This window comes from Trichosurus vulpecula, chromosome 2 (assembly GCF_011100635.1).
Source record: "Trichosurus vulpecula isolate mTriVul1 chromosome 2, mTriVul1.pri, whole genome shotgun sequence".
NCBI classification, from domain to species: Eukaryota; Metazoa; Chordata; class Mammalia; order Diprotodontia; family Phalangeridae; genus Trichosurus; species Trichosurus vulpecula.
This window is the reverse complement of record NC_050574.1, coordinates 136,007,627-136,029,178: the sequence shown is the minus strand read 5'-3', so window position 1 is coordinate 136,029,178 and position 21,552 is coordinate 136,007,627. Positions and strand designations below refer to the sequence as shown.

General features: G+C 39.0%; 1 protein-coding gene across 1 annotated transcript in view; it reads right to left on the bottom strand.

The window, feature by feature from the left end:
• ARHGAP20 (Rho GTPase activating protein 20) overlaps positions 1-21,552 on the bottom strand; it is a 160,197-nt gene that overhangs the window by 64,210 nt on the left and 74,435 nt on the right. The window contains exons 3-4 of the mRNA XM_036745309.1: positions 14,066-14,230; positions 2,901-3,050 (exon numbers count right to left, since the gene is read on the bottom strand). Coding sequence (XP_036601204.1) covers positions 2,901-3,050; positions 14,066-14,230 — 315 coding nt within the window. The remainder of the gene's footprint in view (positions 1-2,900; positions 3,051-14,065; positions 14,231-21,552) is intronic.

Below are 21,552 nucleotides of genomic sequence, written 5' to 3'. Positions count from 1 at the left end.
TGGTTTGTGGGAGGGCATACTGAGTACTCTTTGGTGGTTTGGTACAGCTTTGGGCAGGCAGGGTCAAAGTGGAAGTTAAATGAGCAGTAAACGTTCAAGGGAAATGCTGTCAGAGAGGAGATAAGTTAATTAACAAACAAGCCCTTAACAGCTGGTTATTTTTCAAGACCTAAATTCTGATTTGGAGGAGAGAGGGATTTCTAAAACACTAAGTGAATTAACTGAGAAATGCAAGAAATAAACTTCCCGTTATACAGAATGTCATTGTCTGTGATTAGTACCAGAAGAGTCCTCTAAAAGTGAATTTAAACTGAATACTGAAAATTTCTACTGTGACTTTACACTGAAAAAAGAAAGCAAAAATTATGAAAATAAGAGGGGTTTTGGGGAACATTTAACTAAATGTGGGTTACACTGTGCCTCTTCACTAATAATCACAATGAATCAAATGCTGACTTTTGGGGGATATAATTTTTCCAACAAAATTTTAGGACAGCACTATAAAACAATTTTACATTTGACTTTTACATTAAAGTCATAAAGAAAGTAATTATTACAAATATTCCATTTCTTCATCAATTATCCCCAAGGCCTTCCTTAATCCTTTGACATTCAAATCATTCTCTTAAGAAGAGCCTATCACCATCAGCTACTTAACACTGATGAAGAAGAGGACAGAGCTAGTGTCAAGGGGAAGGGATAGTTGAATAGGGACACATTTTTGCTGGGAGAACTCAGATAACCAGGGCCCGTTGTACTTTATGTGGCCTCAAAGAACTAGAACTCATTAGGAGTTAAGGGGAGGCAGCTTACAGTTGAATATAGGGAAGAGCTTCTTAATAATTAAAACTGTCCAATAATAGAAATGGAGTGCCTTGTAAAATAGTGAGTTCTCCATCAATGAAAATTATTTAAACAGAGGCCAGAGGATCACTTGGTCAGGGATCTTGCAGATAGAATTCTTATCTATCTCCACTGTAACTTATGACTAACTCCTGAGGCATAATTCCCTACCCTTCTACACAACAGTCACAACTTTGGTGTTCTGTGACACAATCTGGAGATACCACATCAAACCATCTAACCACCAGGTCTAACCATCTGGTGGTGCCCTGCTGCTCTTGTATGGTAACAAGTGAAATGGCAGGATTTGTAATGTTAACAACATATTCATTGCTCTGAGCAATTTGGGTGTCTTCATAGTAATATTTCGGTATTACTTTATAACAATATTAGTCATCTGACCATTATTGTTGTTCAGTCCTTTCAGTTGTATCTGACTGTTTATGATCCCATTTAGGGTTTTCTTGGCAAAGATACTGGAGTGGTTTGCCATTTCCTTCTCCAGTTCATTTTATAGATGAAGAACAAGGGTTGCCCAGGGTCACAGAGCTAATAAGTATCTGAGGCCAGATTTGAACTTACCAAGATGTGTCTTACAGAATCTAGGCCTGGCATTCTATCCACTGTACCACCTACCTGTCTATCTGACCATTACAAATGTTTTAATGATTCTATGACTTCATCAATGAGGGCATTCTATCCACAGGTATGGAGCACACCCCATTGACCTCTTGTCCTCATATTGGTCATACATCTCTTTTATACCTTTTATGTTTTCCACAATTCCATTGGTAATAAGTTACAACTTACTCATTCCTCCCATGTACCTCTCTATTAAATCACTCTGTGCAACCCAGTCTCAAAGGATCATACTCATGACCTCACCAAAGGTAAAGTCTACACTTGTGGAAACCTTTTTATAACAAGGCCGAATGAGAAACACTCTTTTGTCAATTCTTCAAACACATTAGTGAAAAACTCATATGGGAAAATATAAGCCCTCTTCAGTGACTTTAGAAACCTCAAAGAGTGTAATTAATATGAACTCAGGCTGGAACTATAATGTTATTTGAGTGTTCCATGGAAACAAATTGGATATTATTTGCTAGTTTATATTTTACTCTCTCCTATTAAATGTGAAAGAATTCTGGGCATAGAATATTCTACCAAATGTAGGAATCTTTTCTATACATCCCTGACAAGTGATTATTGGGCTTCTGTTTGTTGATTTCTGATGATGGAACTGTCACTCTCACAAATATCCCACTTTCTTCTTGACTAGATGTTCATCCTTCCCTCTTTCTGTCCACGTACAGTACCCTACCCTAGTGGTCCGTTATCAGAAGATTTTCTTCCCCAGACACCCATTAGGTATCCCACTGGCCAGGGCTGTCTACCTGAGGCCATCCTTTGGGGACAAATAGGAAAAATTTCTCAGAATTGTGGAATATTCAAAAGAAGAGATCTTACGGGGCACAGAGTCAAATTCTTTGCTAAGACATAAGTCTCATCTATAAGAGCCTAGATAAGTGGTCATACCTCTAACCCTGGGCAAAAGCCACTATTCTTGACAAAGAAGACAGAGAGATGTATAACATGGTACAGCAGAGAGAGCACTGTCCTGTAGTCAAACCTGAACCTGGATTCAAATCCCACTTCTGCTGCTTGCTGCCTATGTGACCTTGAGCAAGTCATTTAACCTCCATGGGTCTCATTTCCTCATCTGTAAAATGAGAAGGTTGGACTAGACACCCTCTAAGGTACCCTCTAGTTCAAGATCCTCTGGATATTTGAATAGAGGCCCCACTATCTCCAATGGCAGCTCATTCCACTTTGGACAGTTCTATTTGTTAGGAAATTATTATTTTCCTACATTATAACCCAAATTTGCCACCCCACAAAATCTACTCTAATTTTGTCTTCTTAAGCCAAATAAAACAAGCATTACTTCTCTGCTCTATGAATCCTTTGTGAATGCTACAGCTGAGCAGTGAAAATTGAGTACCTAACTAAAAATAGAAATAACACAATCATCAGGGTCACATTTTAGTTCCTACCTGAAAGTGGCAACGAAGTTGACAATAGGCCATCCTAAAACAAATGACTTCATAGTATTGGTATTCCCTTCACCCACTTCATCCACACAGCTTGCTGTCCACATATCACTTAATTTTATTTTATTTTTTATCTTAAGATTGTTGTTATACCTAGAAAGACAAAAACATATACATACAATGTAAGTATTTTGTCAAGCCTAGGGAAGGAGTTCAACTAAAAAATGACAGATTAGGTAGGTAGGACATTTCTTGGTACAGGTGGGGACCCATATCCATGGACGCCTTTGAGACAGATTGGGAAGCCATATTGCTGACTTGAGGCACAGTAAATGGTAACCTAGGCTACACAGTGGGAATTTAGCTCAAGGATATAGCCCTGCCCTTACCTGTGGGCCCTGGGAACAGTGGTTAAAGGCAGCTGGGATATATTCCTTATCTGTACTTCTCCCTCTGCCTGAGTATTTTGGATTGAAATAATTCTCTTTTCCAATCTGGTTCCAATCTTCCTTCCAGAGTTTATTTCTTTTTACTCCTGTTCATATTTTCTACACTCTAGCCAAACAAAAACGCTAGTTATTGCTCAACCACATCTCACATTCTTCTTCCTCTATGCATTCATGCTAGCTGTCTCCTGTGTCTGAAACACATTTCCTCCATCATCTTTGACTACTGAAATCCTACTCTTCCATTATGGGCCAAAACAGGTGCCAACTCGTTTATAAAATCTCCCTGGATCTTCATTCCCCATTCCCTGCTGAAGCAAACGAGGCCTGTCTTGAAACATTCCTAAAACTGTTGTATCTCTCCTTTGACCTTTCACATTCTATCTTGTATTGCTTCTTTATTCAACTATCTCATATAACCACCCACTACCAATGCCTCCCTCCACCCCAAAGACTACAAGCTCCCCAAAGCAAAGATATGCTCTTTCTAATTTTTTTAATCCCTGGTGCCCAACATAGTGATTTGCATGTTGTGGGCATTTAACAAACATTTTGGGTTTTTTTGAGTTGAATTGAATGGCCATGTCCCAGTTTCTCTCTTCAGCAATCAGTTCTTTATTACTTACTGTTGCATCCTCAGTGCCAAAGACAATGTCTTTTGCATTTAGTAGGTACTCAGTAAATATCGGTTGAGTTCAATTACTCATGAAAGACTATCTTAGCATAAGTAACAGAAATTCGAAGCTAACTGAAAAATTACAATTTTAACTAGCAGATTTAACCCCTTTTTTCATTCAATCCCTTTACCAAAGTAGCCAAAGTTGCCACTAGACCCTTGCACCTGGCTGCCATTTTCTTCTCCTGAGGAACTTGTGTTCGATGTGTTAATGAGCAGGTCAAAAGACAGCTTAAGAGAAAGGCTGGAGAATAAGCTCTTAAATTAAATGTGTAATTAAAAGAGCTGACTGTATATACAGCAGGAAGGTGCCAGGCATTTCTTCAGGCCAGCCTACTTTCATTATTGAATAGAAAGAAAAATTCTAAGAACCAATACTAGTATATCAGACAAAAGCATCATATGTGAATAAAACATCCATTCATTTTAATAATACTAGTAATAATGGTACCTAGCATTTGTACATTGCATACTGTGTGTCACACACTGTGCTAAATGCTTTAAAAATATTTTCTCATTTGATTTCATGAAGTACTGCATTCCTGAAGATCTCTGGGTAATGAACACAATTGAAAAGCACTTGCCACCTTTAAAAAAAAACAAAAATACCTCACTTTTTTTTTCTACCTCTGTAGAGACAGACTTAAAAATACAGCCATATCCTTACTGTACGGCTTTGGAATGTGCTTTCACCCTAAGTAAGTTTTCACCAGTGATTAATAGAGTTATCACAAGGTTCCCTCCTGGGTCCTATCCAAATCTTTTACCTCTCTGTCCACTTTGCTGGCTGAAATTGTGATCACATCACCTTCTCCATGGTTCTGGGTAACACTTGAAAACCCAACCCAACCCAAATGAGTTGGATTCAGGCCAAAGGCCAGATGGATCACATCTGGCTAAGCAATGAGTTGACACACTTACCATTTGCCTCTTGAGACCCAAGGAAAGATCCAGTTTAAGCCACAAGTTAAATGGCTTTTTTGATAGTTTCGACATAATCCCCCACAGACATTTGATCTCAAAACCACCATAGTCGTCATCATTTGGCCTAATTGGCAGTTTAAAAGCTCAAGAGGGGCCTGAGACAAAATAATAAGTGGGACAAGGTAAAGGATAAAGTGAAAGCCCAAGGAGACCAAAGGCATTTCACATTTCAAACGTCCCTGTGATTCTTCTGCTTCATGAGACATTTACAAGGTAATGTTCTTCAATGGGATTTATGAAATAGGATTATTCAAGCATTATACTTCAAAAATAACTGAGATCCAAAGGTTAACCTCCTCCTAGATTCTCCCAGGTATTCTGAATAAAAATGTAACTAGAAAATGCCCTGTGATACAATGTGGCTTCTCTCGTGTTTTATTTCAACATTTTCCATTAATGACGTTTCTTCAGATTTTTCATTAAGTAGGTTGAATTATCAAGCAAAGTCTTGACTGCCAACAATTGTTGGGGCCATAAAATCCAAAGTTCTTGGCTTTTCTGGATCCAGTCCCTTTCTCTGTTAATGTCATGACAACCCTCAAAATCATCCAGGGTAAAATCACAAAGTATGTTCTACTTCTTGCTTAATCATTCAACAAGTCTTACCAATTCTACATCACAAGGAAGAAGCAATAGCACAGAATTTCAGAGGTGGATCATACCTGAGAAATCACCTAGTCCAACACTGTACATAATTTACAGATGATCAAAGTGAGGCACAGGGAGATTAAATTCTTTTCTTTAGTTTTCAGAACCACACAGCCCCTAAGTGGTAGAGCTGGAACAGGATTCAGGTCTCCAGACTCTCAGTCCATTGTATTTTCTACCATGTCTCTTACTGGGACATGGAAGACTATTGCTCAAAACCCTTCAAAGGGTTCCGCAATCTCCTCACGGCCTACCCAATAAAATTCAAATTCCATTCATGTCTCCTAGATCCTAACCCCAGACTATCTTTTCAGGCTAATCTCAAGCTAAAAATCTTCACAAACTAAATGCCCAAGACAAAACCAACCCACATCCTCACTCTTGCCCCCTTTGAGCTTTTCTGCCTCTGTACTCATGTTGTTGTCTCAGCAAGGAAAGGTTTTCCTTATTGTTTCCATCTGTCATCAACATCATTCCATCACTCAAGACCTAGCATGTGATGCTGTAGTTGTCATGATGTATATCAGGCCACTGGACCCAGATGGCTCTGGAGGAGAGAGTGAGGCTGGTGACCTTGCACAGCCCTCCCTCACTCAAATCAAAGTCCACTGCAAGTCATTTCATCATTTCCCTGATGTCATGGTCCTCTTCAAGAACAAAGGACAAACACAATAACACATGATGCTTATTATCTTGGGCACTAACCCTGGACAAGTAACTTAGCCTCTCTGGACCTCAGTTGCCTTTAAAATAAGAAGGTCTAACTAGTGTAATGGGGAAAATGTTAGCTATAAATTCCTAGAGGATCTAAAATGCAATCCTACCTTTGATTCTTTGACTCTTTCTGTGTGACTTTGTATAAGTCCCTTATACTCCCTGGCCCTCCTTGCTCAGCATCTAGCTCAAAGTAATGTCTTTCTTTTGTGGTTCTATAGTCCTTAGTGTGTATACATCTTCAGCATTTGTCACATTCTAATTTGCACAATGGTGATCACTGGGCATTTATTATCTATGCGATAAAAAGGTAAAGCTCCAAGGACAAGAATAATGCCAGTTCCTTTCAGCATTTCCCTCATGCCTAGTATTCCTACATTGTTGGTATGAAGCAAAGGAGTTCTCTTTCTCTTTCTTGGCCCAGTTCACTAGAAGAGACTATTAGTCTGAGGCTAAGAATGTTTTTCAGAATATGGTCACAGAAAATTCCTTAATGCCATCTTAGTAAAAAGTTAAAAAAAATTAATTACATTTGTGCAAATACATTTAATCAGTACCTTTTCAAAAATAATCCTTCATTTCCATTGTGCATTTGTTTACCTTTAAGCTCAAAGTCTGAAAACTGCAATAGGTCTCCCAGTGATTTAGCAAAAATTAGTCTAGCACTATTATAAAAACAAAACTATAAAGAGAGAAAACATATGCACCAAGCAGTCTTTCAACTTCCTTAATTGCCGACACTCATGTACTTTGATGTACTGAGTTAAATATTGAGGTCAAGAAGACTAGTAATTGGACATAAATGACAATAAAATGAAACTGCCTTGAGATGAGGCCACATGGTTTAATGAAAAGATTGGGATTCAGAAGATATTCAAATCATGATTCTGCCTATTAATAGGTATTATGAGTTAATAGTTTAGGAAAGTCAATTAGCTTCTCTGGCCTCAGTTTCCTCATCTCTGAGGGGTGCTTGGACCAGGCTGGTCCTTTTCCAGGTCTAAATCTATGATCGTTGCTGCAATATTAACCACAGCAAACCAAGAGGGGCACACCAGCTGAACAGAGACAAAAATCCTTGTCCCCAAATTTGATCTCATCCTTTTTTTTCCAACCATCATTATGGGGTGTTCTGTTTCAATGTGTCTTCTCTGTTAAGGCAGAATTCCCTAGTAGATGGTAGAAAGCCATAAGACTTTAAATAATTTTTTTCCTAGATCTATCTATAATTTACTGTACAACCTAAGGCAACCAAACAGATCAATTATCCATATTTTGTTACTTTCAATTTTTTGACCAAAGCATAATGGCCTATAAATTATTTCCAAATTTATATCTGCAACTTTGTGAACTAGGTGGCCAGTGGCAGCAAGAGTTATTTCCTTCTAGTAAATACCAAATGGGTATCCTGGTTTTTCTTTTTAAACAGGTAGTATATGAACTTTTCTTTAGTAACTCTAATCAGTGCCTTACTTAAAAAACAAAAACAACTTAATTATTGATGCTTAAAAAATTTTTGACAGTAGCTGACACCATTAAAAACAGTAGTTTCTCTAGTAACTTCAGCAGGTTTTCAAAAAACCTAATTATTCCAATGGGAGGGGAAAAAAAGCCTGTTTTTTTACCTGCCCAATGAATTCCCAAACTAAACTATTTTATGACTGATCTAATATGCTGGGAAATCAAATGATTTTCAATTCCTTCATGCCACACACATTTATTGTACTTGTTCTGTCCTCACCCTATCTATGCACTAGGGGAGATACAAAGTTTGAATAAGAACAGGTTCCTTCTTCAGTGGAACAATGTCATTTAATCTCTTCTCCTTCAGTTCTGGATAGAAGAAGGAAATGGCTAAAGTTCTAATTTAATATTTCCTTTCCCCATGACTGTGGACATACACAGATTGGTTGAACTATTTGAATGAACCAACCAGTTGGTAAATTCCAGTAAACCTGGTTCATGTAGAGAGACAACCACTAGAGTTAAACTATTAGCTCCCAAACGGTGCCAGGAAGTAAAAAAAAAAAAATTAGGAACTCAAAAAACTAAAGCTGTTAATTCCACAAATTACTTACTCCCTGTTACAATACAGGTATATAGAATGAGAGCAGATAGTATGGGTTTGAGCAAGAACACAGTTAGAGCATTGTTTCTGTTACTTAAAGTACTCCTCAACCAGGAAGAATGTTCTAAGAATGTACTAGATATTTGATGATAACATAATCAGAAGTGTGAGTCTCCAACGTTTTGTTGTTGTTGAATTTTGTCCAACTCTCTGTGATGCCATTTTGGGACTTTTTTTGGTAAAGAGTGGTTTGCTCCATATCTTCTCCAGTTCCTTTTATAAATGAGGAACTGAGGAAATAAGGTGAAGTGACTTACCCAGGGTCACACAACTAGTAAGCACCTGAGGACACATCTGAACTCATGAAGATATCTCCCTAATTCCAAGCCCAGAGCTCTATTCATCACCCACCAAGCTGCCATCCCCAACACAACATAGGCAAAATATCTACGAGACTGCAGGTATCTGTCACATAACTAGTAAGCCATAAAGTTCTGTCTGTTTTTGTCTCAACAGAGAAACCTAAGTCTTTTCAGGGTCACAGATTTGGAGCTGGAAGGAACCCTTATGGGCCATCAAGCACAGTCCTAACATTGCATAGATGAGTGTAGCAGCAATTTAGATTTGAAGATCTTTCCCACCCATTCCTTAATAGGCCATGTGACCTGCTTATGTCACAGGAAGCCCACCACATGTGGTGGGCGGGGCTTCCTGACAGGAAAAGGAAGTTATGTCACAGGAAATGCTGACAGTTATGGCTGTTAACGGCCACCATTGTGACAGTTAAAACTGAACTGGCTGGCTTAGCTGTGCTGTGAGTTTGTTTTGGGGGGCGGGTTAGACCCCAGCAGGGGGTCAGAGAGGTTCTGGGATGGCGAGGCTCCATGTTGTGATACTGTGCTCTGAAAGATTAGATAAGTGGTTTGTGGAATATGGTTCTCTGGTGTCTGAACAAATGCTTCACTTCTTCTACCTTCTACATGGAGAGTCTCGTATACTTTGCGATACAGAACCACACGGGCATTTTGACAATTGTCATCTACATTGTTATGATTGCCTTACTGATAGAACGAGGCAACTGAAGGCCAGAGAGTGTTGAGTGTCCTGCCCAGGGTCACCCAGTTAGTGAGTGGACTGACTCTTAAGTCGCCCAACATCTCCGAGTCTCCATTTTCTCATCTACAGCAAAAAGGGTTAGACTAGGTAATATCTAAAGTTCCTTTCTTCTTTAAATCAAATGATCCTGTTATCTGGACAGTCTTGGGTTCCAATAAACAGCCCATAAGCCAGGAAATTACTGACTTAAGTAATAATTACAAAAGTAACAACAACATAATATCTCTTTAATGCTCTCATTTACAAAATGGTTTCATACATGATCTCATTTAATCCTCATATATTATACCCATTTAACCTGTGTTGGCTAGGTCATGCGGTGGACAGAGTACTGGACTTGGAGTCAGAAAGTCCTGAGTTCGAATCTTGCTTCAGGTACTTACTAGCTCTGTGAGCCCCAGGTAAGACGTTTAACCTTTCATATCTTTAGTTTCCTTTTCCATAAAATAGATATTATATTAGCAATAGCACCTACCTACCTGACTGGTTGTTACGAGAAGCAAAGGAGATTACATGTATAAAATGCTTTACAAACCTTAAAATGTGATACAAATGCTAGGTAGTAGTAGTAGTACTAGCAGTAGTAGTGGTAGCAGTAGTAGTAGTGCTGGTGGTGGTAGTGGTGGTAGGGGTTGTTAAGGTCCAGGGAGGATAAATAATTCGCTCAAGCTTACACACATAGGAAGTGTTGGGTCCAAAATTTAAATGAAGGTCTCCCCTGATTCTGAGAATGTATTTTCTCCTACACTGACTGTGTTTCACTTTTAAAAGGTTCCAGAAGTGCATGAAAATAAGTCATACTTTAAAAAGATTGAGTTAAAACTGAAACATTCTACTTCACACTGAGAAATATTTATTCTGTGATTTCACAATTACACTTGGAGTGAACCTACAAAGATGTGTAGCAGACAACATGACATTAATAATTTGAAGAGGCAAAATGTGAGCATTGCTTTTGAGGTCTCAGTCTGGTTCAGATCTTGAAGGAAAAAAGTCACTAATACAAAAGATCAAGTCTAGAGATGTGTGGAAAAAAAAGCGCCTGGATCCTACCCACCTTTCTTAAAAACAGCAATTTTTCCAGTGGGAAAAGAACTTGGTCTTTACATAAAAGGTCAGTCTATATTATGTGAAGACCATTTGGATAGCAACAATATGAAGGAAAAACAAATAATTATAGGTCCAGTAAACAACTATCTACTTTCTCTAACTATCTTGGTAATTATAGAGGGAGAAAAACCAGAAGAGTGAAGGAAAACATTCTTTCCTAAGAATTAAAAATGAATGTGTTACAATTAGATTGTACACTCCTCAAGAATAAGGATTTTGTTGTTTCCTTTGAATCCCCTCTTAGTGCCCAGAATTGTTAATAGACAATAGTGAATGACTTATGCAAATAGCAACAAATGCTTGTTGAATGAATGAGTGAATTAAAGAACTGATATTTATTCCTTTATCCTTAGTTATCTGTAAATGCTATTTGCACTAATGCTCACATTCTTACCAAATTCCAATTTAAGGAATGCATGCATACTCTACAATCTCAACTGGACATAATTAGAAACCTCCACGGATAAACTCTTCTCAGCCTCTGCATTCCTCCTGACATCATAACAACATCTGCATCCACATCTGTAGGCATTCTAATCTTGTCCAAACTAAATGCTGCAACATGTGGTCTTCTTTCTGGCAGCTTCACAAAGATTATAAGATCATGAGATTAGATCTGGAATGGTGCCCTTTGAGGCCATTTAGTTTAACTCCCTCATTTTACAGGTGAGGAAATTGAGGCCCAGAAGGGCTAAATAACTTGCCCCAAGGTCAAACAGATAGTGAAAGGTAGAGTTGGGATTTAAATCTAGGTCCTCTGACTTCTCTGGGGCACTAGATCAATGCACATCCTCTGGAAAAGGCATAGACACTCTTCACATCATTCACTGTACCTTTTTACTCATTTCTAAGAGACAGGGAGGAGGAAGGGATACCCTCTGGCCACATAGGAACACTATAGGTATTTATGGACATGAAGGATGCCAGGATGCTAAACTTAATAATTGAAAGGTTTTGTGAGATATCATGGTAAAAATAAGACCTGTTGGTTAAAAATTAATATTGCATTATAAAATGTTTTACAAATCAGGACTTAATTTTATTTGACTGAAATATGACAAAAATAAAAGGTCTTAGGAGGTAGAGAAAAGTTTAAGTCATTTAGTCACCAAAACCTCTCCCTTTTGCTACAGGACATGCCATCTCCTGACCCCAGGCTGTCCCCTATGCCTGGTCTCTCCCCATGCTCATCTGGGCCTCTTGGCTTCTGACTTCTTACAAGTCTCAGCTAAAGTCCTAATTTCTACTAGAAACCTTTCCCAGTAGTTCCTTAAGGTTACTGCCTTCCCTCTGAGATTATCTCCATTCTATCTCCTATATATCTTGTTTGTACATGGCTGTTTGCGTAGTGGCTCCCCTGTTAGACTGTGAGCTCATTGCAAACGGGGACTGTCTCTTGCCTTTCTTTTTATCCCCACGGCTTCTTAGCACATTGCCTGGCCCACAGCAGGCCCTTAATAAACACTTGTCAATGTAATATTTTTAGCAATGACATTAATGAAGGATTATGTTTATAAAATTTAAAATAAACACAAAGCACATATTAGGTGATGGAATTATCATCCCCAAAAGCCCATCATAGGCTAAAACAATGAATTATCATCCCCAAAAGCCTGAAACAATGAATTCGAGCTAATAAAATAAAATCCAATAGGGATTAATGTGAAATTGTATAGTTTTGGTACAGAAACCCAACTGTACAGGTACAATACTGGCCACTGAAAAGTTCAAGTCCAGGCAGGATGATAAAGGGATGCAAAAGAATGCTGAACGGTAGCTTCATTGAAGGAACTGACCATGCTTAACCTGAAGAAGGCAAGATCCATGGGCAAAATAATGACCATTTTAAACTATTTGAAGGACTCTTTATATATAAGAGGAATTTTTTTTATTTTACTTGGCATCAGAGGGCAGAACTAAGAGGAATAGGTAGAGATTATCGAAAGGTGGATTTTGGCTTTCTGTAAGAAAAAACTTTCTAATAAATTATTCAAGCTATCCAAGAGCAGAATGGCCTGCCTTGGGAAATAGATTTCTCTCTCTGGGAGTTTTGAAGGGGAAACTGCATGACTCTTGTTGGGGATTTTATGGGCAGTTAAGGAGGGGAATTATTCTCCAGTAAGGTTTGTACTGGATGAATTTTTTCCAAAAATTTCAGGTTTTACTATGCTATGAAATCTCTTGAAGACATATATTATAAATGAAAAGCCTTTACCTTTGTCTTCTTCTTGTTTTCTTTTTTAATACATTCTATAATCCTAATACTTTCTCTGAAGTTTAGAGAAGAGAGAAGTATCACTGGTTTCTGGGAAAAGGCAAAACAGTTCATTTCTCTGATTTCTATTATTAGACTTAAGACTGGACTGTCTTTTCCTTCCCCAGTTCCCAGCCATATATTTCTGCTTACTAACACAGTACATGCACTGTTGTTTTGTTTGTTTGGGAGGTGAGGCTACAGGGAAGGAACAAAAAGGTTTTCCTCATGTGTAGTCATTTATAGCAAGGATTGCTTTATGAAGCCATATCTCCTGAAGGACACTGGCATTGAAGCTTCAGTTAATGATAAAAGTGATTTAAGTTGGAGTCAGAGGCTGAATAATTGGACATCAAGAATAATGACATTCACAGTTCACTTGCCTGATTCCTTGACAATCCTGGTTTAGAGCCTTCTCCAGTAAAGCCTTTACTGATCACAAATCTTAATTAATGTACTTTGGGGGGCATGGGGGGGTGGTGAGTGTAGCGTACTCAACTTTGATAGAAAAGACCAAACTGGGGAGGTTACCGATGACTTATTTTAATGATAAAGTCTCAGGAAATGTCTTGGAGTTGGTAAAGATGGAGCCTAATCTCTCACACACATATATTATCTTTCCGCAGACACATGATACAATCAAGATTGATGCTCGAAGTAATGACCTTGAAGGCCATTCACTGCAAAAGTGAAGAATCATCAGAGAAAGATCTAATTATGTTCAGTGTAATCCCTTTGCTGAAGGGACCTGTCTTTTTTGAAGGTTTCCAATGACAATTTTCAGGCATAATGCTACTGTCAATGATACTTTAAGGTTTTATGAAGCATTGTTCTTATAACAACCCTGTGAGGTCAGGGGTGAAACCAAAGGTCACGCTAAATTAAAAACTCCTTTGAGACTTAGAAGGGATATTATAGGTCACTTAGTCCAGTATCTTCATTTTATGGATCTGGAAAACCAAGATCCAAGAAGAACAGAGAAAAAATGCATCAAAACAAAATGAAACACAACCCCCCCCCCACCAATCACCAAAGTGGCTGGCACATGATAAACAAGGGCTGATTAGCAAAACAATCTTCCTTGGGATCACAATGGCCATCTGCTGAGAAGGTTGACTGCATTTTAATAAAGACATTTACTCAGATACTTACTTGACCTTGGTCACAACGAACAAATCATTAAAGAGGAAGATATGTCGTTCCTGACGCTGCAGGCCCCTTTTGAGTTCAACACGACCGTCAATCAGCAGGGTCCTGCTGGAACCAGTAAAAGAATTGAGAAATACACATGGGTCCAAGTTGGCAGATGGACTCTCCCTGTAAAAGAAGAAACAATGTTGTAATATTTAGCAAAATGGTCCAAAGTACGCTGGAATTTTATAACACAAACCAAGCCAAATCCAGCTGCCAATATTAGCTGAGTATTTCTTGACCCAGTCCTCGAAACATGCCATAGATCCTGTGGTTGTCTAAGAAATAGAGGTTGGCTCCTATCCAACAAATTCTACCCAGGTAACCAGCTGTCCCAAAGGTAGAATTTCATCTCTATAAGCTTCTAACACTTCTTAATCTGACCCCTTTGTCCTCTTACAATCATACCTTTTGCATCAATTGCTATTTTGTTTGGTATTGTGGGTTAGGAATTTGTGTGAGTTTTTCTAGTAAAGATGGCAGGGGAATAATGGGGAACTGGTATTGCTTGATGAGAGAACCAAAATGTCATGAAAAATGTTATGATCCTTGGTTTCTATCACGGAGGCCACTTAAAGAATGGGACTATGAACTAGTGCATATTATACAGCATCACTGACTATGAGAATTCTTGATTCTATTGATCACCAATCAATAAATGTGTTAAGTTTTTATTTATTGTTATAAACGTGTTATAAATATAATAAATAAATAAATGTAAATATTGTTATAAATGTGCCAGGTCCCATGCCAAATGCTGGGGATACAAAATAAGGAAAAAGACAATCCCTGCTCTTAAGAAGCTTACAATCTAATAAAATGACACAATACCATAAACCAGTCATCCCAACACGGTCATAATTTTGCACTCCTTGTTACGTTACAAGCTATAATGGAACTTTACCCCCATACTTGCCAAATGACTGACAGTTTGATTCTATTCAACTCAATTCAACAAGCATTGACTGCTGACCTCCTGTGTGCAAGACGTTGTGCCAGGTGTTGGGGATATGAAGACAAAGAGAAAACAGTCACTGCCCTCAAGGGGCTTACAATTCTAGTAAATTTTATAAAATTAAGGGGAAAGGAAATACAAAGTAATTTTTCCTTCATACATATGTAGACTAAAAGATGCACAAATTAAATATAAAGTTATTTTGTACCACAGAATCAAAGCCCACTGCTACAGCAGAGCTTCACATCTTACAAACTCCAAGCATTAATTTTTAAATGCAGAGACCAGGACATACTTGAACTCACCACTGAGCCTATAAAGGAGTTGACTCAACAAAATTATATCATACCATAGAAGCTGTAAGTCTGGCTTTAGTTTTAGAGCTAGATGAGTTATCTAGTTCAATGACTCCATTTTAGAGAAGAGGAAACTGAGGCCCAGAGAACTGAAGTGATTTGCCCAAGGTTGCACAGAGAGGATCAGAGGCAGGATCTGAATGCAGGCATTTTGACTCTGAGAAGCAATCCTCTTTGCACTGTCTCATATTCTCTGCCCTCCTAAGTACTCCTACCATCAATGCAGATGACAATCGTTCTGCTTCTGAGAAGATGTTTAATGAATTCCTGTTCCCTCAGATAATTCATCACCTAGCATCTATCTATAAAGTGAGGAGTCTCTCTGAATTTAGCTAGATTGGCCTTTGATATGGGGCATGCCATCAAAACCATCCTGGAAGCCCTTATGACTTGTGTTCTGTGGGTAGAGCTTTCAAAAACCTAAGGTCAACTCTATGCTCCATAGAGGCCTCCAGTGGAGGAAGAGCCCTCAAACGTGACATTTATACAGCACATGCTTATGCTGAATCACAGTATACCATTGTAATTATCCTCAGTGTCCATGGGAGACAAGGAAGAAGGAGGTTTTCTTGTTTTCCTTTTAGAGGTGAGGAATATAAGGCTCAGAAAATTTGTAGTCAATTAATAATGCTCCAAACAGCATCCATGGAAGTTGCTGCCCTGGTGCAGGCCCTCATCCCCTCACTCCTGGACTATTCCACCAGCTTGCTGATCCCTGTTTCTACCTCAGTTCTTTCTTCTAGTCCCTCCTTCACTCAGGTGCCAAAGTGATCTTGCCTAAAGTGCAAGTCTGACCATGTTATACCCTCCCCACCAATAAACTCCACTTGTTCCCTATTACTTCCAGGAACAAATAGAAAATCCTTTCTTGACCTTTTAAACTGTTTTACAACAAGAGCTAGCAATTATATAATACAAAGTGCTTTGCAACAATCATTTCATTTTGTTCTCATAAGAACTCTGGTAGACAGGTACTATTATTATCCCCATTTCACAGATGAGGAAACTGAGGCAATCAGAGGTTAAATCACACAGCCAATAAGCATCCTAGGCACAAACTGAACTCTTGTCTTCTTGACTCCAGGTCTAGAGCTCTACCCATTGTGCCCCTAGCTGCCTTTTAATAACCTGGCTCCTTCCTGCCTCTTCAGTCTTCTTTTTACTGGCTCTCTCATGCCTGGAACATTGTCTCCCCTTCTCATTTTTATCAACTTTCTCAAAACAAAACTCAAATTCCACATTTTGCAGGTCTTTCCCTGCCCCATTCTCCTCCCTGCTCCTCCACCACGCCATCTCCTTCCTACTTACCCTATATATTTTACACACATTTTGTAGGGACACAATCATGTGCATATTATTTCCCCCAATAAAATCTAAGTATTTTGAGGAACAGAACCATAATTTTGCTTTTCTAGGTAACCCCCAGTGTTTTAGCACAGTGCCCAGTACACAGGCACTTAATAAAGGCTTATTGACGGTAAAGATAGTCAGAACTATATTAATCACCTAAATCCAACTCTATATGGGGATAGGGATGCTGGCTGGCATTAAACTATCTAATCTCATGCGAGAATATTTAAAGGATGCTTTCCTGCAGCATTAATACACAGGATACAATTACCCAGAACCCACACCTAACTTGGAAATACTGGCTTCTCTTGAGTCAGGGAACTGACAGGTTAATCTGCCAACTAAGAGAAATTTCAAAAGCTGTAAATGACTGAACTGGGACCATCCTGACAATTGCTGGCACAGCCGTCATTCTTGCATTGCATCTTAAACAAATAAACAAACACCAGAAAGAAAAACAAAAAACAAACTAATCTGTACAGATGGCCAACTGGGGATAGATTAGAGCTTGGTTTGTCAGGGGGTTGCTGAGCTAGGAAATCTCCACAGCTGGTGCTGAGAGGATCAGAAGTTGAATACCCACTAGCCTCAAAACAGCAAATAACCACCAATAGATTAATTTTTAATATCCATATTTAGCCTCGTAAACTTTGACCCTTATTCCTCTCCAAATGGGGCAAAACCTGGGATAAGAGAGGGACTCAAATAATATAGTTTATTCCATTGCCAAAGAGCTAGAAAATCTGTAGCTCATTATGGTAGTGATTACTTTGAGATGCTGACCTTGATTTCCCCCTCTTAGAGATAAGTCCCAAGAGGGTAGAAGGAAATGAGATGTAGGTAAAAGTTGGTTAGGATGATCTCAACCACTTACCAGAAGCAGTGTCACTCTAAATAAAATGATGCTTCAATAGAAGAATTTTCTCTCTACATAGATTCTACCTGTGGAGCATGTATTAGCCCCACCCTCTCCACTCACTGCCAACATTTTCCTCAGGGAAAAGGCAATGTCAAAGTTACTGCCATGGGCCCCTCCCTGGATTCTACCCAAAAAGTACCCCGTAACACTACAGACTCTGTACCCCAAGGGGATCAAAGAAAGAGGAAAAGATCTCATAGGGACAAAAAAGTTATAGCGGCTTTTTTCGATAGTGGTAAAGAATGGGAAACTGAGGTGGTACTCTTCAAATGAAAAATACCTGAAAACGGTATAATATATGAATGTAATGAAATACTACTGTGCAGTAAGAAATGATGAAAGAGATGGTTTTACAGAAACCCAGGAAGACTTGTATGACCTGATGCAAAGTGAAGTAAGCAGAATCAGGAGGACAATTTATATTGACTCCAACAATGAACAATTCTCAAAGACTTAAGACCTCTGATCAACCATGATTCCACACAATGATATTGAAGAATGCTACCCACCTTCTGACAGAGAGTGCTACACTGATGTACAGAATGGGACATGCATGTGGTTTTTGGACATGGCCAATGTGGGAATTTGTTTTGCTTAACTATGACTACTTGTAGCAAGGAATTTTTCTTCTTTTTCGGGGAGGGGTAGGGAAGGATGGAAGAAAGAGATAATAAATCCTTGACAACTGAAAAAAAATTAATTAAAAAAACATAACCCTCCTGTCCTTATAGCCTCCTTGATTTCCCTGAGTTTACTGTCGACCTTGAGTCAGCTAAGTAAAAAGAAGCCCTGCTGAATGGGGAGTCTAACAGAATCTAATTATCCTGTCTTTGCCAGGTGACTTTTTGGAAATCATCTGCTCACTTTCTCTTAGTTTCAGTGCCTTGGTTACTTCAGGTAAATAGATATACTGTTATCAACCAACATCATTAACAACATTTCTTTTTGTCACAGACCTTCAATAATGTCAGTGTGGAAATTCCCTCCTCAGTGCAACTCTTCTGTAAATTAAGTGACCCACTCAGGGTCACATACCTAAATTGGAGGAATCCTGCCTCAGATACTTACTAATTGTATAACCTTAAATGCAAATCACTTAATCTCTCTGAGCCTTAGTTTCTTTATCTCTAAAATAAGGGGACTGAACTCAATGACCTAAGGTACCTTTGAGTTCTAAGTCTATCATCTTATTTATGATCCTGTATGGCAAAGGTAGGGACTTTTAAAATTTTTTGTTTTCCCCCAGTTACATGTAAGGACAATTTTTAAAATTCATTTTAAACATATTTTGAGCGTGAAATTTTCTCTCTCTCTCCCTCACATCCCCCTTCCCTGAGACAGGAAGCAATTTGATATTGGTCATACATGTACAATCAAGTAACACATTTTACCATATTAGTCATATTGTGAAAGAAGACATAGACCCTAATGGGGAAAAAAAAGAAAACATGAAACACCCCTCTCCCTCTTGCTCTCCTGTTTTGGTTTTCATTCAGACTCCATGGGTTCTTTCTCTGGAGGTAGATAACATTTTTCATCATGAGTCCTTTGGAATTGTCTTGGATTACTGTATTACTGAGAAGTCTTTCACAGTTGATCATTGTACAATATTGCCGTTACTGTGTCAAAGGTGGGGACTTGAGCCCAGGTCGTCCATACTCTAAAATTCACCCTTTCTACCTACTCTATCACCTACCCCTCAGCACCAACACTTGTCACATCACTTGGGTAAGAAGTTCCCATAGAAGTGGAGGTTAATGGCAAGAAGAGCAGATTACTTAGGCCATTCAAGACCTTCCTGAATGTCTGTACTTTGGTCATTGATGAGAATGATATTAAAAGCTTCTTTTCAACTTGCAGTTATAATGGGATTTTCCAGGCAATGGTATGTTTTAACTTGTAAGGTTTGCGTTGTTCTCTTCACTAAGGAAGGAACCTCACTAGAACCACATTTCTATCTCTTCCTTTCCTATCACTGCTAAACAGTAGCCTTCATCTGCTACCTTTCCTACCTCAGCACTTACCTATTCACTTCTCATCCTTCGGTACTCTGCCTTCTGTCATCACATTTCTACTTTACTTAAAATTTCAAGTATCACTGATAATCAACTGGATGAGATGAAAAAAGCAATAGTCAGATGACCTGGGTTCAAGTCCGGACTGACACTGCTCCAACAAGTCATTTAACCTGTGTGACTCAGTTTTCTTATCTGTAAAATTAGGGGGTTTAACTAGAACATTCCCCCCAAATCCTACTTTAGCTCTTTTAATCATCAAATCTATCTTTTCAGTCTGAAGCAACTGATAATGTTGAACAGCTCCTGCTCTGGAAAATTCCTTCCTTTTGGTTTCCAGGATATTCTCCTACTCCTTCTCCCTTTCTGATCTCTGCTTCTCCAGCTCCTTTGTGCTGGTTCCTCTTCCTTCTCCCACTCCCTCAAGTCCTGTTTCTCCCAACCTTTCTCCCAAAGGCTCTGTCTTTTTGCCTCTTTTCTCTTTCAGTTTTCTTCCACGAGTATCTCATTTGTTCCCATGGCTTTAATTTAAACTTCTCTGTGGATGATTCCCAGATTTCTGTCTACAGCCCAGATTTTTCTCTAGAGTCACAGACTTTTCTAATTGCCTAATAGAGAGCTCCAAGTGGGCTGTCCTGCTGGTATTTCAAACTGAATGTGCGTCAATCTAAACTGATTTCCTCCCTATCCTCCTCTCTGCAAAAGATAAAACTCTCTGCCTTCATTTTTGTCGCCATCCTTATAAAACTTTGAAGTCATCTTTGATCCTTCTCTCTGTCTCTATCTATCTCTCATTCCAACCAGTTGACAAATTCTGTTGATTCTACCCCCACAATCTCTCATACTCATCTCTCCTCTGCTCTCCATCCTCACTGCCACCATCCTAATTCTGACTATATAAATTCATGCCAGTAATATGGAAACCAACCTCCAAATTGATGTCTATACTTCCCATCTCTCCTCTCCCCAATCTTTCACATCATTGCTCAGGGAATCTTCATATCACTTCTCAGCTCAAAAATCTCCATTTTTTCCGTGCCAGTCAAATAAAAGATGAACACGCTTAACTTATTACTCAAAGCCCTCCACAACCTGGCTCCAAGCAGCCTCTTCAGTCTTATCTCCCCCTAACTCCTGTGGAAAAAACCCTTAAACTTGTAAACACCCCAAACTGCAGCCACAGTGACTCATCTGATACACCCCAAAAGATATTGAGCTTTGTCATTTCCTTGGTTCGTGATGGTGTGTTGTGTTTGTCCTTTATTTTCAAAGAGGCATCAGAGATGTGATGACGTGACTTGCAGTAGGGGACTTGGATTTGAGTGAGGGAGGACTGTGCAAGGTCACCAGCCCCACTTTCTCCTCCAGAGCCATCGGGATCTAGTAACCAGATATTCATCAGGATGACTGGAGATGATCCAGGATGCAACGGGAGACCCTGGCCATTTTAGGCTAAGGCCTTTTCATGTACTCACTCAGAGTGAAGTAATGCCCATTCATTGAATAGGCCTCTTTAAGAAGTGAGTCCAGGGATGGCCCCATGAATTAGAAAAAAAGAAAAAAAATCAAGCTGGGAGGGGAAGGCCCTCAGTGTTGCTGTTCCAATGAGAAACAGTTATCATTGACATTCACTCTAAGCCAGGAGGGCCCAAAATACAGTCATTAAGTGGAGCTTGGGCAGGGACCTATTGTGATCCAATATATGAGCGTCAGAGTGAACTGGGTTTAAGGTTTTGTGAAAGAAGAAAGAAAAAGAAAGAGAGAGAGAGAGGAAGGAAGGAAGGAAAGAAGGAAGGGAAGAAGGAAGGGAAGAACGGAGGAAAGAAGAAAGAAATCTAGCTAGTAAACCCCAA